This window comes from Triticum urartu, chromosome 6 (assembly GCF_003073215.2).
Source record: "Triticum urartu cultivar G1812 chromosome 6, Tu2.1, whole genome shotgun sequence".
Classification (NCBI taxonomy): Eukaryota; Viridiplantae; Streptophyta; class Magnoliopsida; order Poales; family Poaceae; genus Triticum; species Triticum urartu.
The window spans coordinates 48,246,224-48,271,577 of record NC_053027.1 but is presented as its reverse complement, the minus strand read 5'-3'; the positions used below and the strand labels follow the sequence as shown (position 1 = coordinate 48,271,577).

At 47.5% G+C, this 25,354-nt stretch overlaps 4 protein-coding genes across 6 annotated transcripts; 1 reads left to right on the top strand and 3 right to left on the bottom strand.

Annotated features, from left to right (window-relative positions):
* Positions 1–2,288: 2,288 nt before the first annotated feature.
* Positions 2,289–5,160, bottom strand: LOC125516535. Its single transcript, XM_048681948.1, has 2 exons — positions 5,128–5,160; positions 2,289–3,323 (listed from the first exon to the last, which is right to left on the bottom strand). The coding sequence occupies exons 1-2, from the start codon at positions 5,158–5,160 to the stop codon at positions 2,289–2,291; spliced, it is 1,068 nt and encodes a 355-aa protein (XP_048537905.1).
* Positions 5,161–6,629: 1,469 nt separating this feature from the next.
* On the top strand, positions 6,630–11,119 carry LOC125512159 (general transcription and DNA repair factor IIH subunit TFB4-like). Of its 2 annotated transcripts, none has more exons than XR_007285225.1 (11): positions 6,630–6,860; positions 6,937–7,025; positions 7,223–7,493; positions 7,580–7,626; positions 7,890–7,927; positions 8,014–8,059; positions 8,266–8,319; positions 8,412–8,502; positions 9,316–9,392; positions 9,916–10,011; positions 10,727–11,119. XR_007285225.1 is itself a non-coding variant. In XM_048677237.1 (11 exons), the coding sequence occupies exons 1-11, from the start codon at positions 6,830–6,832 to the stop codon at positions 10,785–10,787; spliced, it is 879 nt and encodes a 292-aa protein (XP_048533194.1). In that variant the 5' UTR covers positions 6,632–6,829; the 3' UTR covers positions 10,788–11,119. The 2 variants fall into 2 exon arrangements, 1 of the variants encoding a protein (XP_048533194.1); XM_048677237.1 differs by having other exon boundaries at positions 6,632–6,860; positions 8,434–8,502.
* Positions 11,120–11,647: 528 nt separating this feature from the next.
* Positions 11,648–13,671, bottom strand: LOC125512160 (light-harvesting complex-like protein 3 isotype 2, chloroplastic). The gene is made up of 3 exons (XM_048677238.1): positions 13,200–13,671; positions 12,246–12,383; positions 11,648–12,074 (listed from the first exon to the last, which is right to left on the bottom strand). Exons 1-3 carry the CDS (start codon positions 13,570–13,572, stop codon positions 11,827–11,829), a joined length of 759 nt encoding a protein of 252 aa, XP_048533195.1. The 5' UTR covers positions 13,573–13,671; the 3' UTR covers positions 11,648–11,826.
* Positions 13,672–15,610: 1,939 nt separating this feature from the next.
* On the bottom strand, positions 15,611–21,119 carry LOC125517164 (probable alkaline/neutral invertase F). Of its 2 annotated transcripts, none has more exons than XM_048682349.1 (5): positions 20,968–21,119; positions 19,131–19,567; positions 18,452–18,886; positions 17,303–17,855; positions 15,611–16,401 (listed from the first exon to the last, which is right to left on the bottom strand). In XM_048682349.1, the coding sequence occupies exons 2-5, from the start codon at positions 19,530–19,532 to the stop codon at positions 16,088–16,090; spliced, it is 1,704 nt and encodes a 567-aa protein (XP_048538306.1). In that variant the 5' UTR covers positions 19,533–19,567; positions 20,968–21,119; the 3' UTR covers positions 15,611–16,087. The 2 variants fall into 2 exon arrangements, with proteins under 2 accessions (XP_048538306.1, XP_048538307.1); XM_048682350.1 differs by having other exon boundaries at positions 19,131–19,570; positions 20,968–21,109.
* Between the last annotated feature and the right edge of the window lie 4,235 nt (positions 21,120–25,354).

Genomic DNA, 25,354 nt, shown 5'->3' with positions numbered 1-25,354 from the left:
TCAATGAAAGCACCAATGTCGGTGTCAAAACCGGCGGATCTCGGGTAGGGGGTCCCGAACTGTGCGTCTAGGCCGGATGGTAACAGGAGGCAGGGGACACGAAGTTTTACCCAGGTTCGGGCCCTCTCGATGGAGGTAAAACCCTACGTCCTGCTTGATTAATATTGATGATATGGGTATTACAAGAGTTGATCTACCACGAGATCAGAGAGGCTAAACCCTAGAAGCTAGCCTATGTTATGATTGTTGATGTGTATGTTGTCCTACGGACTAAAACCCTCCGGTTTATATAGACACCGGATAGGGTTAGGGTTACATAGAGTCGGTTACAATGGTAGGAGATCTGAACATCCGTATCGCCAAGCTTGCCTTCCACGCCAAGGAAAATCCCTTCCGGACACGGGACGGAGTCTTCAATCTTGTATCTTCATAGTCCAAGAGTCCGGCTGAAGGTATAATTCGGCTATCCGAACACCCCCTAATCCAGGACTCCCTCACCCGTGGTGAGCTCCTCGGTGATTCCCCCTAATTTCCCCGTCGATTCCATGATGTATCACCGCTCCCCACAAGCGCCGAATCTCGCCGTCGCCGTGGACGACGTGCCTCTCGTTGCCGAGCTCTCTTAGCCCCCTAGTGTCTTCCGTCGTGCCTGTAGTGACCTATAGCTGCTTCCTAGATGCTCCTTTTGCTCACCCTCGAGCTGCAACTGACCCGCCATAAACACCATGCTCCGACCGCTGCTACTCTTGCCGCAGTTGCTGCTCTTTGCTATTGCCGCTGGTTGCCGCTGCTACCTGCTCTCGCTGTAGCTGCTATTGCTAGCCATGGCCTTGACCATGGTCAAGAGCACCATGGGTGTTCTGTGTGTGTGACCGGCTGGGCAATTGCCATGGAGACCGGCCCTGATTAGATTAGGGACTAAGCCCTCTCTAGTACTAACCCACCCCATTTTGAGTCTATTACATGGGCCCCCACTAGGTAAATTGTTTACTAAAATAATTTGAACACATGTCCCACTGACATATCGGTAACAGGATGACTTGGAGTTGTACCTTGACCTTATGACAACTAGAACCGGATACTTAATAAAACACACCCTTCCAAGTGCCAGATACAACCAGTGGTCGCTCTCTCACATGGCGACGAGGGGAGGATCATCGGTTAGGATTATGCTATGCGATGCTACTTGGTGAACTTACCATCTACTCTCTTCTCCTGCTGCAAGATGGAGGTTACCAGAAGCGTAGTCTTCGACAGGACTAGTTATCCCCCTCTTATTCCGGCATTCTGCAGTTCAGTCCACATATGATACCCTTATTCCATTTGATACCAATGCATACATATGTAGTGTAGCTCCTTGCTTGCGAGTACTTTGGATGAGTACTCGCGGTTGTTTTTCTCCCTCTTTTCCCCTTTCCTATATCCGATTGTTGCAACCAGTCGTTGGAGTCCAGGAGCCAGACGCCACCGTTGATGACGACTACTACTACTCGGGAGGTGCCTACTACTACGTGCAGCCCGCTGACGATGACCAGGAGGAGTTTAGGAGGATCCCAGGCAGGAGGCATGCGCCTCTTTCGATCTGTATCCCAGTTTGTGCTAGCCTTCTTTAGGCAAACTTGTTTAACTTATGTCTGTACTCAGATATTGTTGCTTTCCCTGACTCGTCTATGATTGAGCTCTTGTATTCGAGCCCTCGAGGTCCCTTGCTTGTAATATGATGCTTGTATGACTTATTTTATTTGTAGAGTTGTGTTGTGATATCTTCCCGTGAGTCCCTGATCTTGATCGTACACGTTTGTGTGTATGATTAGTGTACGGTCAAATCGGGGGCGTCACAATACAACAACCAAATTTTATAATACTAGTGATGGTTTTTCATTCAGACATGTATAAAATAATTGTTATTTTCTGTATATCATAAATTTCCATATGACAATGTTTTGTAGCAAGGCATGTCATGTCATATTTTGGAGTAGTTTGAATATCAACTTCTTGATGCGTATATGGAATTATTGGCCTATATTAGCTATAGCTAGACACGTTCGAGCCTAGTGGTGGGAAGGGGCTGATCCCTTCCCACCGACCCAGGTTCAAGGCTTGGTACTTGCAATTTGGGTTTGTTGCACCAATTATACTGTAGGGGGTTCCCTTACAGTCTTTCTATCAAAAAAAATTGTGTGTATCTAGGTAAAATAAAATGTGAATGATACTTGGATATAAAACTATTAGGTAGTTTGTGAAGCAAATTTTTTTTGGATTTACCATCGTCTTGCCCCCCCCTATGTCTAAATCCTGGCTCCGCCCCTCTTACTATTGCTACATATAACAGTCATTACATAGTATGAGAATGGAAAGATATGATTCGAATGACTGATGGGTACCTTCTCACTTCTAAAATCCAGATATAGTTCACTTATGGAAGGAACATTAGCAAGTAGCTGACTTAACTCAAGGGTCTTCTGTGAACCGACGCCAATTTTAATAAGGCTCAGCTTTGAAAGTTGTGGCACAAAACCAAAATACATGGGATCTTCATAAGAGGACCAATTAGTATAGGTCACCCATTGGAGTTTCGGTAGACATATTAGCTCAACTCTCTCAAATTTCCCATTGTCAACTTGGAGTTCAACAAGTTGGGCATGCTCTACTTGCAGCACAGAATGGATCCCCGAGTCGCAATGGCTTAAACGCAAATACTCCAAGAGCTTGCAAGTGCTGAGGATGTTGGGAATGTCCAGTTCACCAAAGCTCATATTGCGCAGCCACAGGCGCCTAAGGCCAGCAAATGCATCCGGACAAGCACCAACAAAATCATTGAACTGCTTCCCATAGCGGAGGAGATCAGCAGAAGAGCATATCTTGTAAGGCTTCTCCGTTACAATCTCAAACTCGGTTGCCTCAACCTTGTTGGTTGCCATGGCGCAGGCCACAGATTTGCCAATGGTGAGAGAATCCTGTTGCATCAAGATGAATCTGATTTTGAGTTTTCTGATGGTGATCGTCGGGCTCCTTGTGCTCAAGATGTTATCTGTGACATGAGCCACAGCACTGTTGGTTCGGAACACGTCACTGAGGCTGAGGTTGGGAAGACGAGCTTTATCATGGTAAGCTGGGATGGAATCAAAACTTATGAAGAAGCGCGAGAACATGGCGGGGAGCTTCAACATTTGCTTGGATAGGACGCAGGCCCTTATTGCATCGAGCGTGTCCACCCTCTCAAGAATGTTGAGCAGAAGATCATTGGGCAGCTTGCTAAGCCTGTCTCCGTCTCCGTTGCCAGCACTAGCTTCCTTGCGAGCTGCTTTCTGCATTGCATTTGGCTGGAACAACAAATTATTAGTATTTAATTTTGAGGATGAACATTACGTCAAGGACATGAAGGAAATATGCCCTAGAGGCAATAATAAAGCTATTATTTATTTCCTTATATCATGATAAATGTTTATTATTCATGCTAGAATTGTATTAACTGGAAACATAATACATGTGTGAATACAGAGACAAACAGAGTGTCACTAGTATGCCTCTACTTGACTAGCTCGTTGATCAAAGATGGTTATGTTTCCTAACCATAGACATGAGTTGTCATTTGATTAACGGGATCACATCATTAGGAGAATGATGTGATTGACATGACCCATTCCATTAGCATAGCACTTGATCGTTTAGTTTGTTGCTATTGCTTTCTTCATGACTTATACATGTTCCTATGACTATGAGATTATGCATCTCCCGTTTACCGGAGGAACACTTTGTGTGCCACCAAACGTCACAACGTAACTGGGTGATTATAAAGGTGCTCTACAGGTGTCTCCGAAGGTACTTGTTGGGTTGGCGTATTTCGAGATTAGGATTTGTCACTCTGATTGTCGGAGAGGTATCTCTGGGCCCTCTCGGTAATGCACATCACTTAAGCCTTGCAAGCATTGCAACTAATGAGTTAGTTGCAGGATGATGTATTATGGAACGAGTAAAGAGACTTGCCGGTAACGAGATTGAACTAGGTATTGAGATACCGACGATCGAATCTCGGGCAAGTAACATACCGATGACAAAGGGAACAACGTATGTTGTTATGCGGTCTGACCGATAAAGATCTTCGTAGAATATGTGGGAGCCAATATGAGCATCCAGGTTCCGCTATTGGTTATTGACCGGAGACGTGTCTCGGTCATGTCTACATTGTTCTTGAACCCGTAGGGTCCGTACGCTTAAGGTTTCGATGACAGTTATATTATGAGTTTTGATTTACCGAAGGAGTTCGGAGTCCCGGATGAGATTGGGGACATGACGAGGAGTCTCGAAATGGTCGAGACGTAAAGATCGATATATTGGGCGACTATATTCGGACATCGGAAAGGTTTCGAGTGATTCAGGTATTTTTCGGAGTACCGGAGAGTTACGGGAATATGTATTGGGCTTTATTGGGCCATACGGGAAAGAAGGAAAAGGGCCTCAAGGGTGGCCGCACCCCTCCCCTTGGTCTGGTCCGAATTGGACTAGGGAAGGGGGCGCCCCCTTCCTTCCTTCTCCTTTTCCCTTCCTCTTTTCCTATTCCATATGGGAGGTGGAATCCTACTAGGACTAGGGAGTCTTAGTAGGACTCCACACTTGGCGCGCCCCCTCCTAGGGCCGGCCTCCTCCTCCCTTGCTCCTTTATATATGGGTGCAGGGGGGCATCCCAAAGACACAACAATTGATTCTTGAGATCTATTAGCTGTGTGCGGTGCCCTCCTCCACCATAATCCTCGATAATATTGTAGCGGTGCTTAGGCGAAGCCCTGCGACGGTAGAACATCAAGATCGTCACCTCGCCGTCGTGCTGACGGAACTCTTCCCCGACATTCTGCTGGATCGGAGTCCGGGGATCGTCATCGAGCTGAACGTGTGCTAGAACTCGGAGGTGCCGTAGTTTCGGTGCTTGATCGGTCGGGCCGTGAAGACGTACGACTACATCAACCGCGTTGTGCTAACGCTTCCGCTTCCGGTCTACGAGGGTACGTAGACAACACTCTCCCTCTCGTTGCTATGCATTATCATGATCTTGTGTGTGCGTAGGAAATTTTTGAAATTACTGCGTTCCTCAACAGGACAAACATCAAGCACAAAATAAGAAAGGCTTACATTGCGTCTACGACGACCGTTCTTGTTCTTCATGGCTGATCGCGTCAAAAATTGAATTGGCCTTACTGATGTTGGGACACGGCGCTGATCGGATAAAAACTGGCCTTGCTGATGTCTGTGACAACGGCGGACGCCTGTGATCACCAGGCTCCTTATCCTCCTTTATCTACTCATTGGCCGGCGCAACAAAGCAGACTAATCATCCGTGAAATAGAAGAGGCCAACTTATTCGATCAATGAGGGCCACCTCGTGCTCCTCCCACTCCTTGATTTATTGATGGCCGGCACTCCTCCAAAAGGGGAAAGGGAGGAGGGCCCTGATTACAATTTCTCAACAGATAGAATCCGAATAAAAAATAATCCTTTTCGACTGCGCTTGCCGCACAAACCGAAATCGATCCCCTTTCTGTCTGGACTGCACAAGGAAATCGACTCTTCTTCCGCCTCCGGCTCCCTTGAGATTGTTTGCCCCCAAAAAACGCAGCCAGGCATAATAGCCCAGGCAGCGGAGGTGGTTCCGACGACGAAGAGTGGTGGTGGCCGGCGGCGGACGGCAAGATTGCGGTGTGTGTGTGTTGGGGGAGGTCACGGCAGAGGAGAGTGCTGGTGGCCGGCGGCGGAGAAGGGATAGGGAAGTTGGAGGGGTTTTTTTACAGGTAGGGGGGGGGGGGTTGCCGCACGGGATGGCTGGCCAAAGAAAACAAAAAAAAACACAGGGAACAAAATGGACTACAATGAAGGGGGAAAATGAACAATAATGAAGGAAAAAGTGTAACAAAGAAAGAAAAACAAAGAAAATCAGTGAAAAAAATGAACTATAATGCAAGAAAAAAAGAAACCCCCAAACAATGAGAAAACAAAGAAAAACCATAGGGAACAAAATAGAAGGAAAAAAACGGAGCAGAGCGAGCGCGTGAGGCGCTAATGGGCCAGCCCGATTTAACTTGCCACATAAACAAATCTCACAAGGTTCAAAGTAGACCAGGATCGGAAAATTTGATGTGCTGATTTCAAAGATTAGAAATGCAGAGTCTCATTTAGCTCTTGTTTAATTTTAATAGAGAGAGAATTTAACTTCCGTCTACAAGTTCAAGGTTTATTTTAAACTTTTTTCGTTTACCATGTGCCACTACGCCCCGACGTCTCATTTTAAGGGATAAAGCCAATGTCCATTGATCAAATACCACAACTAGTGGGATACAATTTGTGTCATGTGATTGATCAAACCAGACATGACGAGAAGCTAAAAATAAAGAAAATCTAGCTAAATTACGGGCGTTAACATTGGCCACACGACCTTCAAAAATAAAATTACAATTAAAAAGAGTTGCTCTAGTTTGATCTCTTTGACGATTGCAATTACTAGTACGTATTTTGGGCCATGCATACTCACCGGCCAGCCTATTAGTGTTTAGCGGGCCTCAGCGACACGTGAACCCACCGACCGGGCCTGGAGCACAGGGCTTGGCGTTGGGCCAGTATCTCTTCTGAGACCGCCGGCCTGTTTCTAAGTCGAAGCCCCTCTCCACAGGCCACACAGCTCATCTCCCCCTCCACCGCCGCCGGCGCCGCCCAGCTCCCCGTCCCCCGGCCGCGCCCACGAGCAAGCGTGGGCGCCGCTCCGCGAACCGGAGCCCCGTTAGAGCCAACCACCGGCCGCCGCTGACCACTGAGCGCCCCAGCTCCGTCTCCGCCGGCGGCGATGACCTCCGCGCACTCCAAGCTCTACTCCGGTACGCACCCCTCTCTCCTCGCCGTCTTCCGCGACGACCCCGCGTCGCTCGAGCTGACCGATAACACGCCTCGCAGATGACGTCAGCCTCGTGGTGGTGGTCGTCGACACCAACCCCTTCTTCTGGGCCGGCGCCGCGCTCCCCTTCGCCGACTTCTTGTCCCACGTACGCGACGGCGGTGCTCCTGAAACCCTAACCCTCTCCTCCCCGCTACCCGCTTCCCCTTTCGATTCGTAGGCATTTGGGGAGCATATAGCGGGGCCGGCTCTCCCCTGATCTAACCAATTTGGTTTGATTTTAGTTTCCGTTTCTTCAAGTGCTTCATCCTTCGATGTTATTTACTGAGTTCTGTGCGGGTGCAGCTGATCCACTTCGTGAACTCGCTCCTGCTGCTGAGCAACCTCAACCACGTGGTCATCATCGCCGCGGGTGTCAGCTCCTGCGCCTACGTCTTCGACTCGGGCAATGCTTATGCCGGAGGCACGGCAGATGTTGCTGAAACCTTGGGCAAGGCGAGCCGCAAGATGGAGGAGTTCATTAAGCAGGATGCTCGTGAGACTGCCAGCAATGGCACCGTTGCTGATGGCGGTGCCGCGTCGCTGTTTTCTGGCGCGCTGTCCCTTGCTCTGTGCTGTATCCTATGATCAAGTTTCTTCCTCGTTGTGCATTTTCCTCTTTACCTTGGTGCATTTGTGTCCTTAATAATATGTGATGTTCAGATATACAGAGGATTTTTCGGTCTGGTACTCGGCATCCACAGCCTCGGGTGAGTACACGTTCTTTTCTGTGATACTTGGTTTTGACCCCTTTTGGTATTTACTTATGAAATTATGTACAAGGGATAGTGTATCAGTTAGCGTACTTGATTGCAATGGGCATAATTGACTGACAAAAAATACTCAATAGACTGATAACAACCTGGCTCGTAGTTGATGACACTATTGATATTTGTTCTTTTGAATTCTTTTAGTCGGTATTCTTACACATAAAATACCTTAGCACCATCTCTTATGCTAACATGAAATGCAGATTTTGTGCCTGCAAGGTTCTCCAGATGGACCTGAACAGTACGCATACTTCTTCCTCAGTACTGCATTTTCATGCACGTATATATTTTCTTCGACTTATTCTTACTTGACCAGACGATCTGCAGATATGTGGCAGTGATGAATTCAATATTTTCGGCACAGCGTTCCATGGTATTACATGAACTGCCTGGATTTGGGTTCCTTGGCTGTTTCTTTTTGTTGTGATTTACTCTGTTACTTTTCAAGTTGTGGAATTTTAGTACGTTCGAACCGCAAGCAACAGTAACATGTTGACATACATCAATAGTTTAATTGTTTAAATCTTTCACTGGCTACTTCCATGGTATCTTACTCAAAACATTTAACAAATCTTGTAGGTTCCAATTGATACATGTATCGTGGGGACACAAGACTCTGCTTTCTTGCAGCAGGTGATATTCTTTGGTGCCCTCTTGCGTTTTACTGATTATATCATCATTTCCAAGTGTTGCCCGCATAACACTTTCTTTTCCTTGCTAATTAGATATTGTTGTCGCATTTCACAGGCTTCATATATAACAGGGGGAGTTTATATGAAGCCCCAAGAACTAAGTGGTCTATTTCAATACCTTGCTGTAAGTTATTTTGCCTTCTACCACACAACTCAGTTATTTTCTTCTGCAGTGCGACAACTTTATCATTCTAGAGGTGTGATAATCATATGAAGCTTGTGGTATCCTTTTTTTTTATGCTCAGTCTCTTCCGTCATGTTTTACATAATATAATATGGAAAGGAGAATATGACAAAAATCTGCATGTAATGTTCCATTGGAAGTTGTGTACAGGTGGCATATAAGAACTGATCATCTAAAATTATTTGGAATCCAGCTAGGCTATAAGGCCAAACACACAATCACAGGCTATGTTCATCTGCTAATCCCATCGCATCGTCACCTTTTCTTTTTCTGCAAACTGAACAGAGAAGTTCCCTATCACCCTAACAAGTATACCAATTTGCCTTCCATATTTGAATGCACAGATATGCTTATAGGTTGCGCTAATGATACGTTTGTGTTGGAGTCAAGAGCTTTCTGTTTCAATTGGTATTAGAAACACTAGATAATAGAAACACTATCTAGGTTATGACACCGTATGTTTGTGAATTAGTTTGACACTTATTATATAGTAAATCTGAGTTGGGTATCCATACATGGTCTGACAGAGTGTGTACTGATTGTATTGTGATGCAAATCTCTTGTTTCAGTGGCTTTGGCAGTATACGGGATTTTGTCTGTTTACTTGTTTTCGAAATGGTTCCCCTCAGTTTCTCGAGAAAAAAATGGGTTCCCCTCTGTGTCCGCCTACATTATATTTTTTGTGTGATTACTTTTATCTAAGTACAAGTGATTAGTTATCTTGAGTTCATGACTCATTCAGCAAATATGCAGGCTGTATTTGCAACGGACTTGCACTCGAGAACTTTTCTGCGCCTCCCTAAGACCCTGGGAGTGGATTTCCGTGCCTCGTAAGTTATTTTCAGTTTTCTCTCAGCTAAGCATATATCTGTTTCTGCTGCAATAGTATCTTCGAGGGATCAAGTGAACTGGTATTTCAACAGTCTTTATCACATAACTCTGAGGTGCTAGCTATAAAGTTGTTAACATGGCATAATACTACAGCAAAGCTGCAAAAGTCATGCATTTAAGTTTTAAAAAGCGCTAGGCGTTAATTGTGTGTTTTGCCACCGCCTTGAGCTTTTCTGACCAAAGCGTGTGCTTAAGCACAGTTATGTGCACATTAAGCATAATTAAGCGCCAGGCATTTTGCTATCGCCTAGAGCCTAGGCGTGCTTAAGCACATGCCTAGGCGCTCTTTTTCAACTATGCCAAATTATGAGGAACAGACAGCTGATTTGTTTCTGAAGTTGTACTTTACCAAAGGTCTGGTTGGGATACCAAATTAAGGTTTCATATTGTTCTTAGTTCCGCTCAGTTTGCCGATGTCATTGACAGTCAACAGCCTCTTTAACTTGTTTTAATGCTCCACAGATGTTTCTGCCACAAGAAGACTATTGACATGGGATATGTTTGTTCAGTTTGCTTATCAATATTCTGCAAGTACCATAAGAAATGTTCGACCTGTGGGTAAGTTATAGCTTTATTTTTTTATAATTATTTCTTGTATTTCTTCAGGAGAGGTTTAATTTTACTTTTAGTACTCCCTCTGTCCCGAAATACTTGTCGGAGAAATGGATGTATCAAGACATATTTTAGTTCTAGATACATCCATTTTTATCCATTTCTACAACAAATAATTCCGGACGTAGGGAGTAATAATCAGTGCTCTCTTTTCCATGTACCCAGAGTGTGATATCTGAATATGTTTCTCTGCTTTCTTTCCCGGCTGTCCCTCTCCATCCAAGTCGGAGTATTCGTTCCTGAATTTTATCCTAGATTGATATCTCATTGCCCACAATGTAGCATTGCTTATGCTGAACATTTTCCCTGGGAAGAGAAATTTAGATGCATGTTTAATCTACTCAATTTACTTGTCTACTTGAACAGCAATACATTGAGCTTTGTCCTTTGTGCGCTCCTTTCACATTTGATTTAATATTATGCCTACTTAAAATACCTTTGCAATTATTTATTTTTGGTGTCAAGATGTCATGAAATAGGCTCGGCCCAGCAGGTTACCATTGTTTGCAATATTACCTCTCATACTATTCCCTTCAGCTGCAAAATGTTGTACTTTCAGTTTGTTTTTGTAAAGTTGTTACCGCTTTCTCTGATGTGGTGTAATAACATAGTTACCCCGATGCAACAACAGAAGGTTTAATTTTATGTGCTACCTTTGCAGGTCAGAATTCAGCCGTGTCAGCATGCCGGATTTGAATTCCTTGCCAGATCAAAGGCAGTAGTAGTCTGTAGACAGGGAACTGCCAGACTGCATACTGGGCCTTTCAGAATTGAACTTCCTTTGATGGCTTACAATATCTAATCTCGTACCATCATCGTTTTTCTACAAGCTGAATCGCTGCAAGGAGGGGATCACGTGTGTATATTCGAAGGGCTGTCAATGTATTAATTAGGGAAACTGGAGTGCAATTTTGTGGACATTATCCCGATTGAGAAATGCACATTAGTTTTGGTACTACTTCATTCTTCTTTGGGAGCTTTGCCCTGAATGTACCACTTGAAACCTTGCTAAGCTGATGCAAAACAATGATGGAAATTAGATCAACTTCTTAAATTTCACTCTTCTTTGGGAGCGAACTTGATATCTTGCTAAGCTGATGCAAAATAATGTTGGAAGTTAGATAACGGAAAATGCATTGCAGCTCTCAGGTGCCGCACACCCTTATATGAATATAGCATTAAAAAAATATCAGAAAAATTCAAAAAAGAGAAGTAAATTTTGGGATATCAAACCTGGGTGCCCGTTGTACACCTGTATTAAGTTTTCTGGGGAATGGGTGCCTGTGGTATCCATGGCGAAGAAAATACGATCCGACATATGATCCATTCAATTTTTTCCCTATACATAGATTTTTTTTACCTTTTTACCGAGATTACCACGGGCATCCATTCTTCACGAAACAGAACATGGGTGTACAATGGGCACCTAGTTTGATATTTCAAAATTTCAGAATTTTTTGAAATTTCCTGTTATTTTCTTAGTGCTATATTCATATAGGGGTGTGTGGCATCCAAGAGCTACAAATCCTCCAAGATTTTGACTTGTAACCCTGCAACGATATGCAGCAGTAAAACGTTCAGCTAAATAACCCGCAGAAGCATTTACCTCTAGGCTCTAGCACATAACTGAGTTGATACTTTTTACAAGATGGCATAGTTATTACAAAGTTTGTTGAAAAAGAAGGCTGATAAAAGAAACAGTACAACATGAGGAGGAAAGTCCGCATTGCCCCTCAGCCACCGCAAAATTCAACTTCAGAGCTATTTCTTTGGCCCGGAAGGGGAATCATCTTGCCAAGTTGACTGCCATTGCTTGTCGTAGAATGTCGACTCGTCGATGAGCTTCTTCAGATTGTCGATGTCCTCGTTTTTCCTGACCAGCAGCACGCCAGCCACAGCAACAAACAGCAGGGTTTTGCAGAAGAAGTTGCCCATTTGGTCGACGAGCCCCACGCCCGTCAAGCTATCGACAAAGTAAGCCATGAAGAAGCCCACCATGGCAGCACGGCCTGCATAGACATTGGTTATATCATTAGAAGATGTGAAATGAAAAGCCAAAAGGTGTAGATAGATATGAATGTACTGTTCTTTCCAATGCCATACCGCCCGTTTACACCAGCAGTTTGTATCGACCGAAAGCACATAATTCTGTTATTTAAACCGAAAGGATTCAAGATAACCATTTAGCTTCTCGGCTTCAGGGAGATGGAACCGCTTGATCCATGCCCACCATGGGATAATCGAAGTGTCGAACACAACGGCGTCTTCGCTGCTACTTGCCTCCGGGGAATCTTCCAGCCATTTCCTCCTCCTGGCCTCTGGAAACAAACAAAGATGCCATTCAGCCTCATCAGATTGTCAGGAATGCAATGTTTGTCCCATTCACTGCAGCAGATCGACAAGTGGCACAAGCTTCTGCATGATCAACAAGTAGCCACTTCATGCAGGAACACTACAGAAATGTAAAACAGTTGGCAAGATGGCCCAATTTGGAATTAGTTCAGAAAATATATGGATTTGAATTTTGAAAACAGTTATAACTTTAGTTAGTACTCCTACTTTGATGTGAGAGCTACTTTACATATAAATTGGTGATTTCCCAATTGGAACTGTCTACTTGTCGAACCTTGCCATCTATAACACTCTTGAGAAATGGAGTGATGCATACGGAGGCGTCGAGCCCATGCAAAAATTCCGCTTCGCTGCGGAGAATATGGGAGCCGCTAGCTCTACGAATAATGCGCAACACGCTCGGATAGGCCTAGACACCCATGGAGAGTATAGCACATATATATAGCTGCAAATCCCTCTGCTTCAGTTTGTGTCATCCTGAGCATTATCTCATCAAGCACGCTAGCAGCAACTGAACCGGAAAGCTAACGTGCGATTTCCGAAAGGCGCTGCTCGCATCCATCATATGCATCGAGGACATTCGACATCAAAAGGCGTCGCTCGCATCGCGCAACCATTACTAGAATCCTCAAGGAAAATGCATGTACTTGCTCTATTGGCATAAGTGCAATCCCGTCTATAATTCCCCATCCGGATCCGGATAAAATGCTGTGACATGCTTAGCTTACTGTCCACTGCTACTTAGCTAGCAGCAGCATGAAGGGGGCGGGCGGCAATCTCACCGGCGTCTATGACGGCGTCCCAGTCGACGGCGCCGCCGGTGTTGCCGAACCGGCTGAGGTCCCAGGTCCCGTTGACCCACCTCGAGTCCTGGAACTTGGGCGACGCCACCGCCTCGGCCTTGGCCGCGGCGACCGGAGCAGCGGGAGCGGCAGCGGCGGGTGCGGCTGCCGCGGACCCGTTGGACGCGGCGGGGGAGGGATCCGCCTCCGCGGGCTTGGGCGGCGCCTCGACGGGGGCCTCCCCGGCGGCGGCGAGGCGGCGGTGGGAGCGGAGGCGCGGGAAGGGGGCGAGGTGGAGGCGGTGGGGCCTGGGGCCGAGCTGGGGCTTGAGCGAGAGCGGGTGCGGGGAGAAGGTGGAGGTCGCCATGGCCATGAGTAGAGCTCCCGCTGAAGTGAGCTGAGCTCCGCTCCCCACTCTATCCCTTCTTCCCCTTGAGGATAGAGTGAGAGCAAGAGAGAGGGGCTTGGACACAGCACACGGACCGCGTGTCTTATGCTTTGCCTTTTTGCTGAGGTGGCGTGGCCTACGTGGACGGTCTGGATGGGGCCTCGTCCCACGTGTGCCTCGTGGTGGCGCACACAACACTTTGTTGGCAAATAATAATGCAAACGGGTTAGGGCATCTCCAACGCGAGTCATCAAAACACACGCAAATGTTTGGACTGAACGGTACCACCAAATCAGGCTGGGTTGGTCCGGCCGCCCGAAATCCCACGGTCTGACCCTAAATCGGGGGAGTTTATACGTTTGCCACATCAAACCCTGACAATCAGAACCCACCCAAAACCAAGCCAATGTCCGCACAATTTGACAATCCCTCCTCTCTCAATCCCGCCCATGTCACGAGATTCGAGGTCTTGTCAGACCGGAAGAACTCCCAACAATGCAATAGCGTCAACGCTACGCAAGAACGACACGTGAAGGAGAGGGCGAAGAAGAAGGCACACACGGCCGCTTAGGATGGAGCTCCAATTCCTCCACATAGGACTGCCGTGTTGGTGACTCACGGGCAATCGCAGCCCTGGCCCACCCAGTACAAGGCGTCATACTACTACGCCACCACACGGTACAGTCAGCCCGACACACAACAACCGATGTAGCACTACGCCGTTTTCTTCAGCTCCGCCTTCGGCCACCCTCCACCGTACACAATCAACCTCAACAACGACTACTTGTTCGCCGAGTCGCGAACGCTCCTCTAGTCGTAGTTTCCGTCCATGGAGACCTGGACTGGCAATGCGTTGTCACTTTTCACGGAATTCCTTCCCAAACTCGACAAGGCGATGATGAACATGATCCATAATGACGGCGTCCACGAAGACAGACAAGTTGAGGACCGCTACTCTCCGCAGTCGGAGCAAGAGACGTAAGTGGACACCCAACAGTCGGGCGTGCCCGATGCGAACGCAAAGAAAAAGCGGGGCTTGTCGTGCTCGAATAGAAAGGGTGAATTGTTGTGTTTGGCATGGTTGGGCATAAGTGTTGACCCGCTTCAAGGAAGGAGCAAAAGGGCTTGCTTTTTCGGCAAAGTGTGCTTGATTTCTATCATGAGCAAAAGCACTATAACCCCTACAGCAAGTGTTCCATGACCGCAATCTGAAGTCGATGATACACTGTTCAAGAGGCTGTCGATAAGTTTTGTGAGGCGCATAATCCATGGCCAAGTGGCCGTCACTGCTCGAGCTTGTAAGTTTTGGTTCATGTTGTTGTATGTGTTCCATTTGTTTACAAAAGGGGGGGCTGAAACTTGAGGCATTTGGCCGAGACAGCCAATTCTTTTTGCTTCTGGGTTTCGAAGGATGTAAACAACTTGATAAACATACATGTTTGCTAATGGTATCATTTGTTTGCAACTATTTAAATGTAGGATTGAATTGCTATTTATCAAGATAGATTTGATAAAGAGAGGAGGAAACAAAACGAATATGAAAATTTGGAGGACAAGATTGGATGACGTGTCCATGGATATTTGATGATATCCATTTGATGATCCGCATTGCATATGTCTTTAGGCTAATTACGTCTCAACTTTTTTCTTTCCTGAAATTCTTCTACTTTTTCCCTGGGGCATGAAAGCACAATTTGGTTCAATGTTCATAGTAAACGAGCACGACATGGTCAGTCGTGCCGGTTAATATGCTGTAAACGATCTCAAAAAATAAAAGATGCTGTAAACGGATACGTGTAGGTCCGTGTAGCGTGCTCACATGCTTTTAACAATGAACGCACGCGTATGCTTGAGGTTTACAGGATTGCTCGGCCACAATCCCGCGAGTACCGTCGTGTGGCAACGACATCCCAACGACAAGCAGCCACATACGAAAAGGCTAAAAGGACTGATCAACAAGCAGGTATGGCTGATCGCAAAAGAGAGGGAAAAAAAACAAGCAGGTATGGCGAGTAACTCACAGATCACCATCACCATCTCCAAAACAACAACACTTCCACGACCACACACAGAATAAGCCAACGGCGTACCATCATCGATCGTCCATCAACATTCAGCGTCATCCATCAGTAACCACGCTCAACAAGCAATTCCATCTCGACCCAAAAATCTGTGCACGCGGAAAAACCCGAGCTACGAACGTACCAAAACCTCCTTTCACCAGCGTTAGGCATCCGGTGAACCAGCAATCCAACAGTTATCGCTACCACTTACTCCTCACCGTTCCAGCGATCCTACCTACTACCAGTGTTTCTTTATACCGTAACGAGTGACAGCAGCGAGACCAAGGAAAAAACAGGTTCCTCTCCGAACACAGCGATCTGAACCTGTAACGTACGTACGCCAACCTAGCAGCCACCATCCATCGCGACGTTCGTATGTATGTAGTGTAAAATGTACCTCCTCTCCATCGGATCCGAGTGAGCCGAAACCTGTAGTGTCAGTGTGATATGTGCAGGGCCGGGCAGGAGTTGCTGCGCTTGAGGACGGGCTCCCGGATGTGGCCGTCGTCCTCCAGGGAGACGGCGCGGAGGTTGGAGGGGTCGTCCAGGAGCATCTTGGCCACCAGGTAGCCCGCCACCGACCACGTCTGGAACTTGCGCGACTGCTTCCCGATGTACCGCCCCGTCTTGCCGTCGTAGTACTCGGGGAAGTCGTCCTTGGCCAGACGCCTCTCCATCAGCTCCACCGCGTCGCGGGCGATGTGGGGCCGCCCCAGCTTCACGCTCACCGCCACCAGGAGCCACAGCAGCACTGCGCAGTTTAGTTTGCGCGCGCCCCCGAAACAGGACATCAGAGGGTAAGCACATTGCCATATACAGTAGAAATGTAGTGCATATATGGAAAGAAGAGCATACAGTGCATGGGCACAGATCCAAGGAGCTAATACTGAATGGACATTATATATGGCGATAAAAAGCAGTGACATGCATCAAACAACTGAAGCTGTTCACTATAAGATCATCTATATGAGCTAAACTATCAATCTCCTATTTTTTTGATAAAAACTATCAATCTCCTATGAGGGTTATTTGATTTCAGGTCATTCATATATACACCATGGACAGGTATAAAACCGAGCAGAAAAGTAAAATACCACCACACAACACAAGTGTGCCCTCAAGTCCTGAACCAGTACGTAGACTAACCACAGGTATAAAGCAGAACAGAAAAGTGAACACTAACTATCCTGCAAAAATAAAAATAAAAAGTGAATAATAACAACTAACACATGTGTGTCCTTAAGTCCAAAACCAGTAACCACCAAGGGCAAAAAGTAAAACAAATTCATGTGTTTTAGGGGGGGGGGGGCATGATATTGCAGCTGTGCAGGGTGTCATAATTAGATTCCTGGAAATACAGATACTGTACACAACCCTTTTCTGAAGACAAATGCCTAAAAAATCACCATAATCAGATACTATGCTACATTCAAACACAATATGATTGCCAGACAGGTAGTATTTGTTTACTTTGTAAGAGCTACTGTGTCAAGACTGTAACTTAAACAAGGTTCACAAAGGAATCATCCATAAATCAATCCTTGACAGCTAAGCTGGACAGAATAGCTAGCTAAAACAGATCAATATTACTCCCAAGCCAGCACAAATTTTGAACTATAATGTGTTGTTAATCCAACTATTTTCAGACTTACCTGGCCACGACCCTCCGTTGTGGTAGCTCCATCTGGTGTTCTTTGGGTCGCATCCAGTGACTATCTGCCATTCCTGGTTTTCCATTGCAGGGTAACAGATCTTCAGGGGCATCTCTCCAATAAGCTCTTTCCAGCGTTCCTCCACGAGATCCAATATTGCCTCAGCTTGTTCTCCAGTTGCCAAACATGACAGGATCGCAATGAAGTTGCCCAAGCAGAACCAGCGGAAGTCCATCCTTGCAGGACTGACGTTTCCAATGAAGTAGCCACCACGGCTAGGCATGAAGTCAAATATCCAGTCAGGGATCGATTCAGGGATCACATTGAACTTGTTCAGAGCTGTCTGCGAGTACTCTTCGGTCTTGTAGCGATAGATGTCGTTGAGTCTTTGGAAGTCGAGCCAGTAGTAACTGTGCAGATGGTAGCTCAAAGCTTTGATCCTCTTTGTTATTTGGTACACAAAGTCGTCATCAGAGTCTTTCAGCAAACTCAAGGCGCATCTCAGAGCCATGAAGAAGAGTGCCTGGATTTCAAGCGGATAGCCGTATATACCCTGCACGCATTTTAATTAATACAAGCAAGAGAAAATATGGCCATGAACAAATGCTTAAGGTATACATTCAGATAGTTCCCCATCCAAAGTTCATAAGATGATCCGTGCTATTTACTTGACCTTGTACAACATTATTATGCAATCTAAGGTGAACTTTGTTTCCAGTCCCAATCTCAATAAGAGCCGTGATACGTGACTAAAACGAATCGCCTTATCTCGTCAACACTTGATTGATGGCATTCACTTATCTGAAAGTATGCTGTTCATAACTACACAATGCTCATACTTTCAAAACTACTGCATTATTGTGCAATGTATGATTCCTAATGTTCAGACTGATCACATTTCAGATTCCTTATCTCATTTGTACACATAGAATATCCTTATAAGCACTCACATAATCCTAACGAGCTTAATGTAATTTCAATTCTGATCAAGAGTGCATTTGTAAGAATGTGCCTGGACAGTTACCTTGTAATAAAACTAATGGGATAAGGGGACAATTTCAATTTTCATGGTAAGCAGGCAGGCACAAGACATAATGTGAACAATAATAACAAAACACATTTATGTAGCGGTGTCTATGAGTGGCTTACCATTCTGCGGTCTATCATGGAGCAACCATCAGCGCAAAGTAATGCTGGAGATGTATCAAACCCTTCAGAGAGCCATAGCTTGAGAATAAGGCGCATGGCCCTTTGGCAGTGAGGACTTTCAGCCAGAGAACTGTCCCTAGTATATTTGGTGTAAGCACGAAGAAGAAAAATCCACCATAGGCCAGAATCCACAGGAGCAACTCGCCCGATAGCAATTTCACCAAAATCAGCAAGCAGAGTTTCAGTCTTCTTCGTAGGGTGGGAATGGTGCACCTTGAAGCTTGCTGGCATCACACCCTGTCCAAGCTTAAAAAGATCAACCATCTTCTCTCTTGATTGAAGGCGAGCAGTCTCTACCAGGAAATTCTTCACTATCGTTGGTTCCCCTTTCATCAAGAAAGCCAAGGCACTAGGAACGAAATCCCTCATGAAAACCTGTTCCAGGATATGGCAAGAATTTCAGCACTGTTGATAATAATGTATGTAGGGTACAAGGAGATTTACAAGTTTTTTTCATGAGACACACAGTAGGTGCTTTACACAAGAGACAATAACTAAAAGCATCAATGTTCGCTATTCGAGAATTTTGCTCTAAAAAATACAGTAGAATAGAGTAAGGAATGTTCATAACTACCAAGGACGAAAAAAACAATGGTTCGACTGGGAAGGAAAAGGTAACCTGGTCATAGTTGAGTTCTGCCTGAGACTTGTCTATTGCAGCAAGAGTCCCAATTGGCTGACCTTTGAAGTAAACTATTGATTGCTTTAGGGCTTCCCAAGCAGCATCTGTGATTGTGTGCCTGTGCATTCCATTGCTGTCTGCAGTGAATTCTCCAGAAGGATCACATGAAGATATTGGTGTACAACCACCTTTAACGATCTCCGGGATTTGGGGCTGATGACAAAGTTGAAAACCATCATGCCCTATCTTAGATAAGATTGCTTGACTCACTTCAGCAGATCTGTGCCGTTCCATAGGCCACGCTTTTTTCTTCTGCTCCAGATTCAAGGAATCATACTTGGTATCATCCGTCAGTTCTGTGACCTTACTCCGAGGGGCAATTGTTGAGGAGAGTACCATCTTTCTAGTTCAAAAGTTCTGAAACAGCAAAACCTCTGCTAATACAAAAAGGTAAACGCAAGTCAGATTTTATCCAAGAGTGAGCTGAATTCATTTCGAAATTCAGAAAATCCATACTGTACAAAAAATAAAATACATTGTATTCTAACTGAAAAGGCCAGCATTCTACCAGTAGCTCGTGCAACTTACAAGTGGAGATGGGTATATGTTTGGTGAAGGTTACCAATGACAAACTGAGATACCAGAACATGAACCAGAGATGAAAGCAGAGCAAAATAAAACCAACACGCACTGCATCTTTTACTTAAGAAGATACACAAACAAACTACCATGCCGTCAAAATGTAAGCCTACAGTAAGAGGAACACATCATCTTATCCACAGAAAAAAGGCAATGGCAGAAAGGGACTAACGTAACGTTGGTAATTTACTCGCATACAGCTAGGAACAATAGCTTTGGGGAATTGCCTGAGGCTGCCTACTGTCTGAAAATAAAATGGGCTATGGACAGTGCATAATTCTAATGTGAAGGTGACAGAAGCCACCTACGCATTTTTACCAGTAAGCCCTTAAAATACTTCTCTCATGTACAGCACTGAGACCAATACTGCTTGTCCCTGCTCAGAATGCTCAGAGACTCCAAATGCAAATCCAACAATTACAATCGCTTACTAAGGGAAGTATCAAAGCAAACTGATCAATCACCGCACCGCACAGGGACACAGCACAACATTACAAGCCGCTGATGCACTGTCTTACACCGACCACCACATCTCAATTTCTTAACAAAAACACGAAACCATCCACCATATCCTCAACCCAAACAGCACACACAGATTAAACAATCATCAAAGATGCACAACATAATAATGATTCAACAACAAATTCGATCCTCTAAATGGAGAACCGTGAAACAGGATGGCACACCCCCTTATCGTAGGGGGAACAGCACGCTGTACATGGCGGCCAACCGCGGACGATCCGAACGCACTAGTAGGACCAAAATCAGCGAAGCATTCCAGGCACTCTGCCACAAGAGCAGAGACGCGGCCGCGCGCCAGGGCGACGGCCTCCGAAATCGAGCGCGACGCTACTACTCCATAAACGGAGGACCTAGAGCGGAGCAGATCGGAAGACCTAGAACGCGAAAAAAAATGGCCAGAACAGGGGACGCACGAACCCGCGCGTGCGAAACCGCAAAACCCTCTCCCACCCCATAAACCTCGAGCGCAGCGAAACCGCGCGGTGAGAGAGACGGAGCGAGAGGGGAGCCCGATCGACGACGCGGCTCCGCCTCCACCCGTCCCCCCGCCCGCGACGAGGCCTGCGGAGGCGGATCTAGACGGCGCGCGCGCGCGCCCGGAGGCCGTCCCCCGGGCCGGATTTAAGCGGGGGAATCGCTGAGGAAAGGGACAAGCAGCCTCGTGCGCGCGTACCTCGGGACCGACGGGCGAATGCTGCTGGCGGGCGGGCGTGGCGGAGGTGGCGGAGGCGCGGCCGATTTCCCGGCGGGGAGGAGGAGCGGGGCGGCGAGGCGTGGTGGGAGGCGGGGGTGTGTCCGGAGCCGGAGGGGTGGGAAATGTGGGAGTGAGGGACGGGTGGGTTTAGCGCCGCGCCTTTGTAGGGGGTAGGTCGGTGAGGGCTCGGTAATTAGCTGTCACTGGCTTCCCTTTGTTGGGCGACGAGAGCGGTAAAAGGTTGCTGTGCGGGGATGAGTCGCGGTCGCGGGTAACCCAAACAATTTGCACTCGTCCGTTGGATAGCTCGTTTCCCCTCTATACTCCCTCTGTTTCATCCATGTAGTGCGTCAAACATTACAAATTTTGATTATGTTTGTTTATACCTCTCCTGGAGGACCTATCTTTGCGTCTTCCGAGGCCAGCGATGGCACAGAGGAGAGGATGACGGGTCCGACACGTTTCCCTGGCGACGCGCCAGGCGATCCCGCCCCTCGACAATGGCCGGCGTGGTTCGCCGTCAACCTTGAGGCGGCGACGACTCTGAAGCCATGTCGCGGGGAGGTTGTGCTCGTCTCGCACCTGGACTCGGTGGAGCTCGTGGACGAGAGAGGGTGTACGGTTGACAGGCGGACCAGGAGAGGGATCGTGCTGGCCCCGGGCACCACAATCGTGTTTCCATGTCACGTCGCGCGCATCGAGGAGGAAGACCCCGGCGGGAACGACGCCTCGGGAGCCGGCGAGGGAGGAATTGCGGCCGGTGAGAGAGGAATTGCGGCCGGTGGGGGAGTTAATTCGGGCAATACTTATGGCCGGGCTGCTCCGCTCCTCCTCGGCCATTCACTTCCTCTCCCAGCCATCTCGATATCCTCTCTCCTCGACTGCGGCGGCGATGGTGGAGATCAGCGAGGAGAAGCTGAGGAGGTTTGCAGGCAGGGACGCGCGCATGCGCGCTCGTCTGAGGGAGATCGGCTCGTGGTACACCAGCAAAAGGGAGATGTATGGGGAGGCGGAGGCGATCTTCGAGGGTCTAACGGTGGCGGAGGAGCGGTCGCTGTTCGGGCGCGGTGGGTGCAAGCATCCGCTCCAGGTGCTGCTGTGGGCGATCGATCAGGCGGACTCGCTGGTGGGAGAAGTGGCGAGGAAGTGGGTGGCGTTCACCTCCTTCGAGACGACAAACCTCGCCCCGGCCATGAGGGAGTCGGTGCTCAGATCCCACGAGGGGGTACTGGCTCTCCCCACTCCAGGATCGGCCATGGCGCCGATCGAGATCCGCGAAGACCCAGTGGCGCAAGCACCACAGGAGGAGCCGCCGTAGGTGGAGGCGCGGACCCTGAGACGCTCGGCTCGACTCGCTTCAGCTCCGACTCCGGCGATGTCGACTCCTCGTCGCTCGGCACGCCTCGCCGGAATCGATGCCCGAAGCCTCCGCTAGCCTGCAACCGCTTCTGGATGCTGGCTAGCAGAGATTCAGGTTTCGATTCTGATGAGGATGAAGATGCAGGTATTTGATGTGATTTGACTCCTTCATATGATCCCTCCTGCTATAATTATCGCATACAATTGGAGGATATTGATACACAAAGCCGTATCAGGCGTGTTAATAGGAAAATGAAGAAAAAAATGAATCAATATGTGCAGAGTTTACTTCTGAAACATGAGGGGTGTGAAGATAGAAATGAAATTGATAGGATGCATACTGATTATGGTAGTGATTTGATACATATTGATTCTCCCAGTTGGGGAAATTATCATAATGGTGAAATTGATATGGCGCTTGCTAAAATGAAGCCCAAAAATCCAAAAATTTGGGATTATACCAGATTCCCTAAATTCTTAAGTGACATTGAACCTGATGATATTAATCCTCCCAAAAAACTTATAAATGGTTCTAAGAGGAGAGTGAACAAAATTGATAGGGAACATATTAGGATTGATATACCTGAGAATTATGTGCTAGAAGAAGGGGTTGGTGAATTTCAGAGGGAAAGAGGAATTCAGAGTGCTGAAACAGAGAACAGGGGAGACAGCAGAGGAAGAGAGTGGAGGGGGACTGGTTCTGTTAAAGTGGGCTTTAAAGACGCATGGCCCTGTAACACCCCGGATATAACTTTCCCAATTTGTACTCCAACTCTTGTCGTTTCCGGCGTTAAGTTATATTTATTCCCTCGGGTTCGGGTTTTTGTCTCCGTGTGTTGTTATCGTTGTCATGCATCTCATATCATGTCATCGTGTGCATTGCATTTGCATACGTGTTCGTCTCATGCATTCGAGCATTTTCCATATTGTCCGTTTTGCATTCCGGCGCTTCGTTCTCCTCCGGTGGCCATTTCTAGCTTTCTTTCGTGTGTGGGGATTAAACATTTCCGGATTGGACCGAGACTTGCCAAGCGGCCTTGGTTTACTACCGGTAGACCGCCTGTCAAGTTTCGTATCATTTGGACTTCGTTTGATACTCCAACGGTTAACCGAGGGACCGAAAAGGCCTCGTGTGTGTTGCAGCCCAACACCCCTCCATTTTGGCCCAAAACCCACCCAACTCTGCTCCATCATCTAGAGCGTTCGATCACGATCGCGTGGCCGAAAACCGCACCTCATTTGGACTCTCCTAGCTCCCTCTATGCCTATATATAGACCCCTTCCCCGAAATCTGGATCCCCCTCGTCCAAACCCTAAAAATCATCTCTCTCCGCGTCGGACGTGTCCGTCCGCCGCCGGACACGCCGCGCCGCCACCCGCGGCCACTGGCAGAGCGCCACGTGGCGCGCCGCCACCTCCTCCCTGTTGGGGAACGTAGTAGAAATTCAAAATTTTCCTACGTGTCACCAAGATCTATCTATGGAGAGACCAGCAACGAGGGGAAGGAGAGTGCATCTACATACCCTTGTAGATCGCTAAGCGGAAATGTTCAAGAGAACGGGGTTGATGGAGTCGTACTCGTCGTGATCCAAATCACCGGAGATCCTAGTGCCGAACGGACGGCACCTCCGCGTTCAACACACGTACAGCCCGGTGACGTCTCCCATGCCTTGATCCAGCAAGGAGAGAGGGAGAGGTTGAGGAAGACTCCATCCAGCAGCAGCACAACGCCGTGGTGGTGGTGGAGGAGCGTGGCAATCCTGCAGGGCTTCGCCAAGCACCACGGGAGAGGAGGAGGTGTTGGAGAAGGGAGAAGGAGGCAACCAAAGGCATGGATCAAAGAGCCCTCCTTCCCCACTATATATAGGAGGGCCAAGGGGGGGGGGGGCGCCGGCCCTAGGAGATCCAATCTCCTAGGGGGGTGGCGGCCAAGGGAGGTTTCCCTCCCCCCCCAAGGCACCTAGGAGGTGCCTTACCCCCTTGGGACTCTTCCTTAGGGTCCCCCCCACCCTAGGCGCATGGGCCCTAGGGGGAAGTGGCGCCCCAGCCCACTTTAGGCTGGATCCCTTCCCAATTCAGCCCATGGGACCCTCCGGGATAGGTGGCCCCACCCGGTGGGCCCCCGGGACCCTTCCGGTGGTCCCGGTACAATACCGATGACCCCGAAACTCGTCCCGATGGCCGAAATAGGACTTCCTATATATAAATCTTTACCTCCGGACCATTCCGGAACTCCTCGTGACGTCCGGGATCTCATCTGGGACTCCGAACAACATTCAGTAACCACATACAAACTTCCTTTATAACCCTAGCGTCATCGAACCTTAAGTGTGTAGACCCTACGGGTTCGGGAGACATGCAGACATGACCGAGACGTTCTCCGGTCAATAACCAACAGCGAGATCTGGATACCCATGTTGGCTCCCACATGTTCCACGATGATCTCATCGGATGAACCACGATGTCAAGGACTTAATCAATCCCGTATACAATTCCCTTTGTCTATCGGTACGATACTTGCCTGAGATTCGATCGTCGGTATCCCGATACCTTGTTCAATCTCGTTGCCGGCAAGTCTCTTTACTCGTTCCGTAACACATCATCCCGTGATCAACTCCTTGATCACATTGTGCACATTATGATGATGTCCTACCGAGTGGGCCCAGAGATACCTCTCCGTTTACACGGAGTGACAAATCCCAGTCTCGATTCGTGCCAACCCAACAGACACTTTCGGAGATACCCGTAGTGCACCTTTATAGTCACCCAGTTACGTTGTGACGTTTGGCACACCCAAAGCACTCCTACGGTATCCGGGAAGTTGCACAATCTCATGGTCTAAGGAAATGATACTTGACATTAGAAAAGCTTCAGCATACGAACTACATGATCTTGTGCTAGGCTTAGGATTGGGTCTTGTCCATCACATCATTCTCCTAATGATGTGATCCTGTTATCAATGACATCCAATGTCCATGGTCAGGAAACCATAACCATCTATTGATCA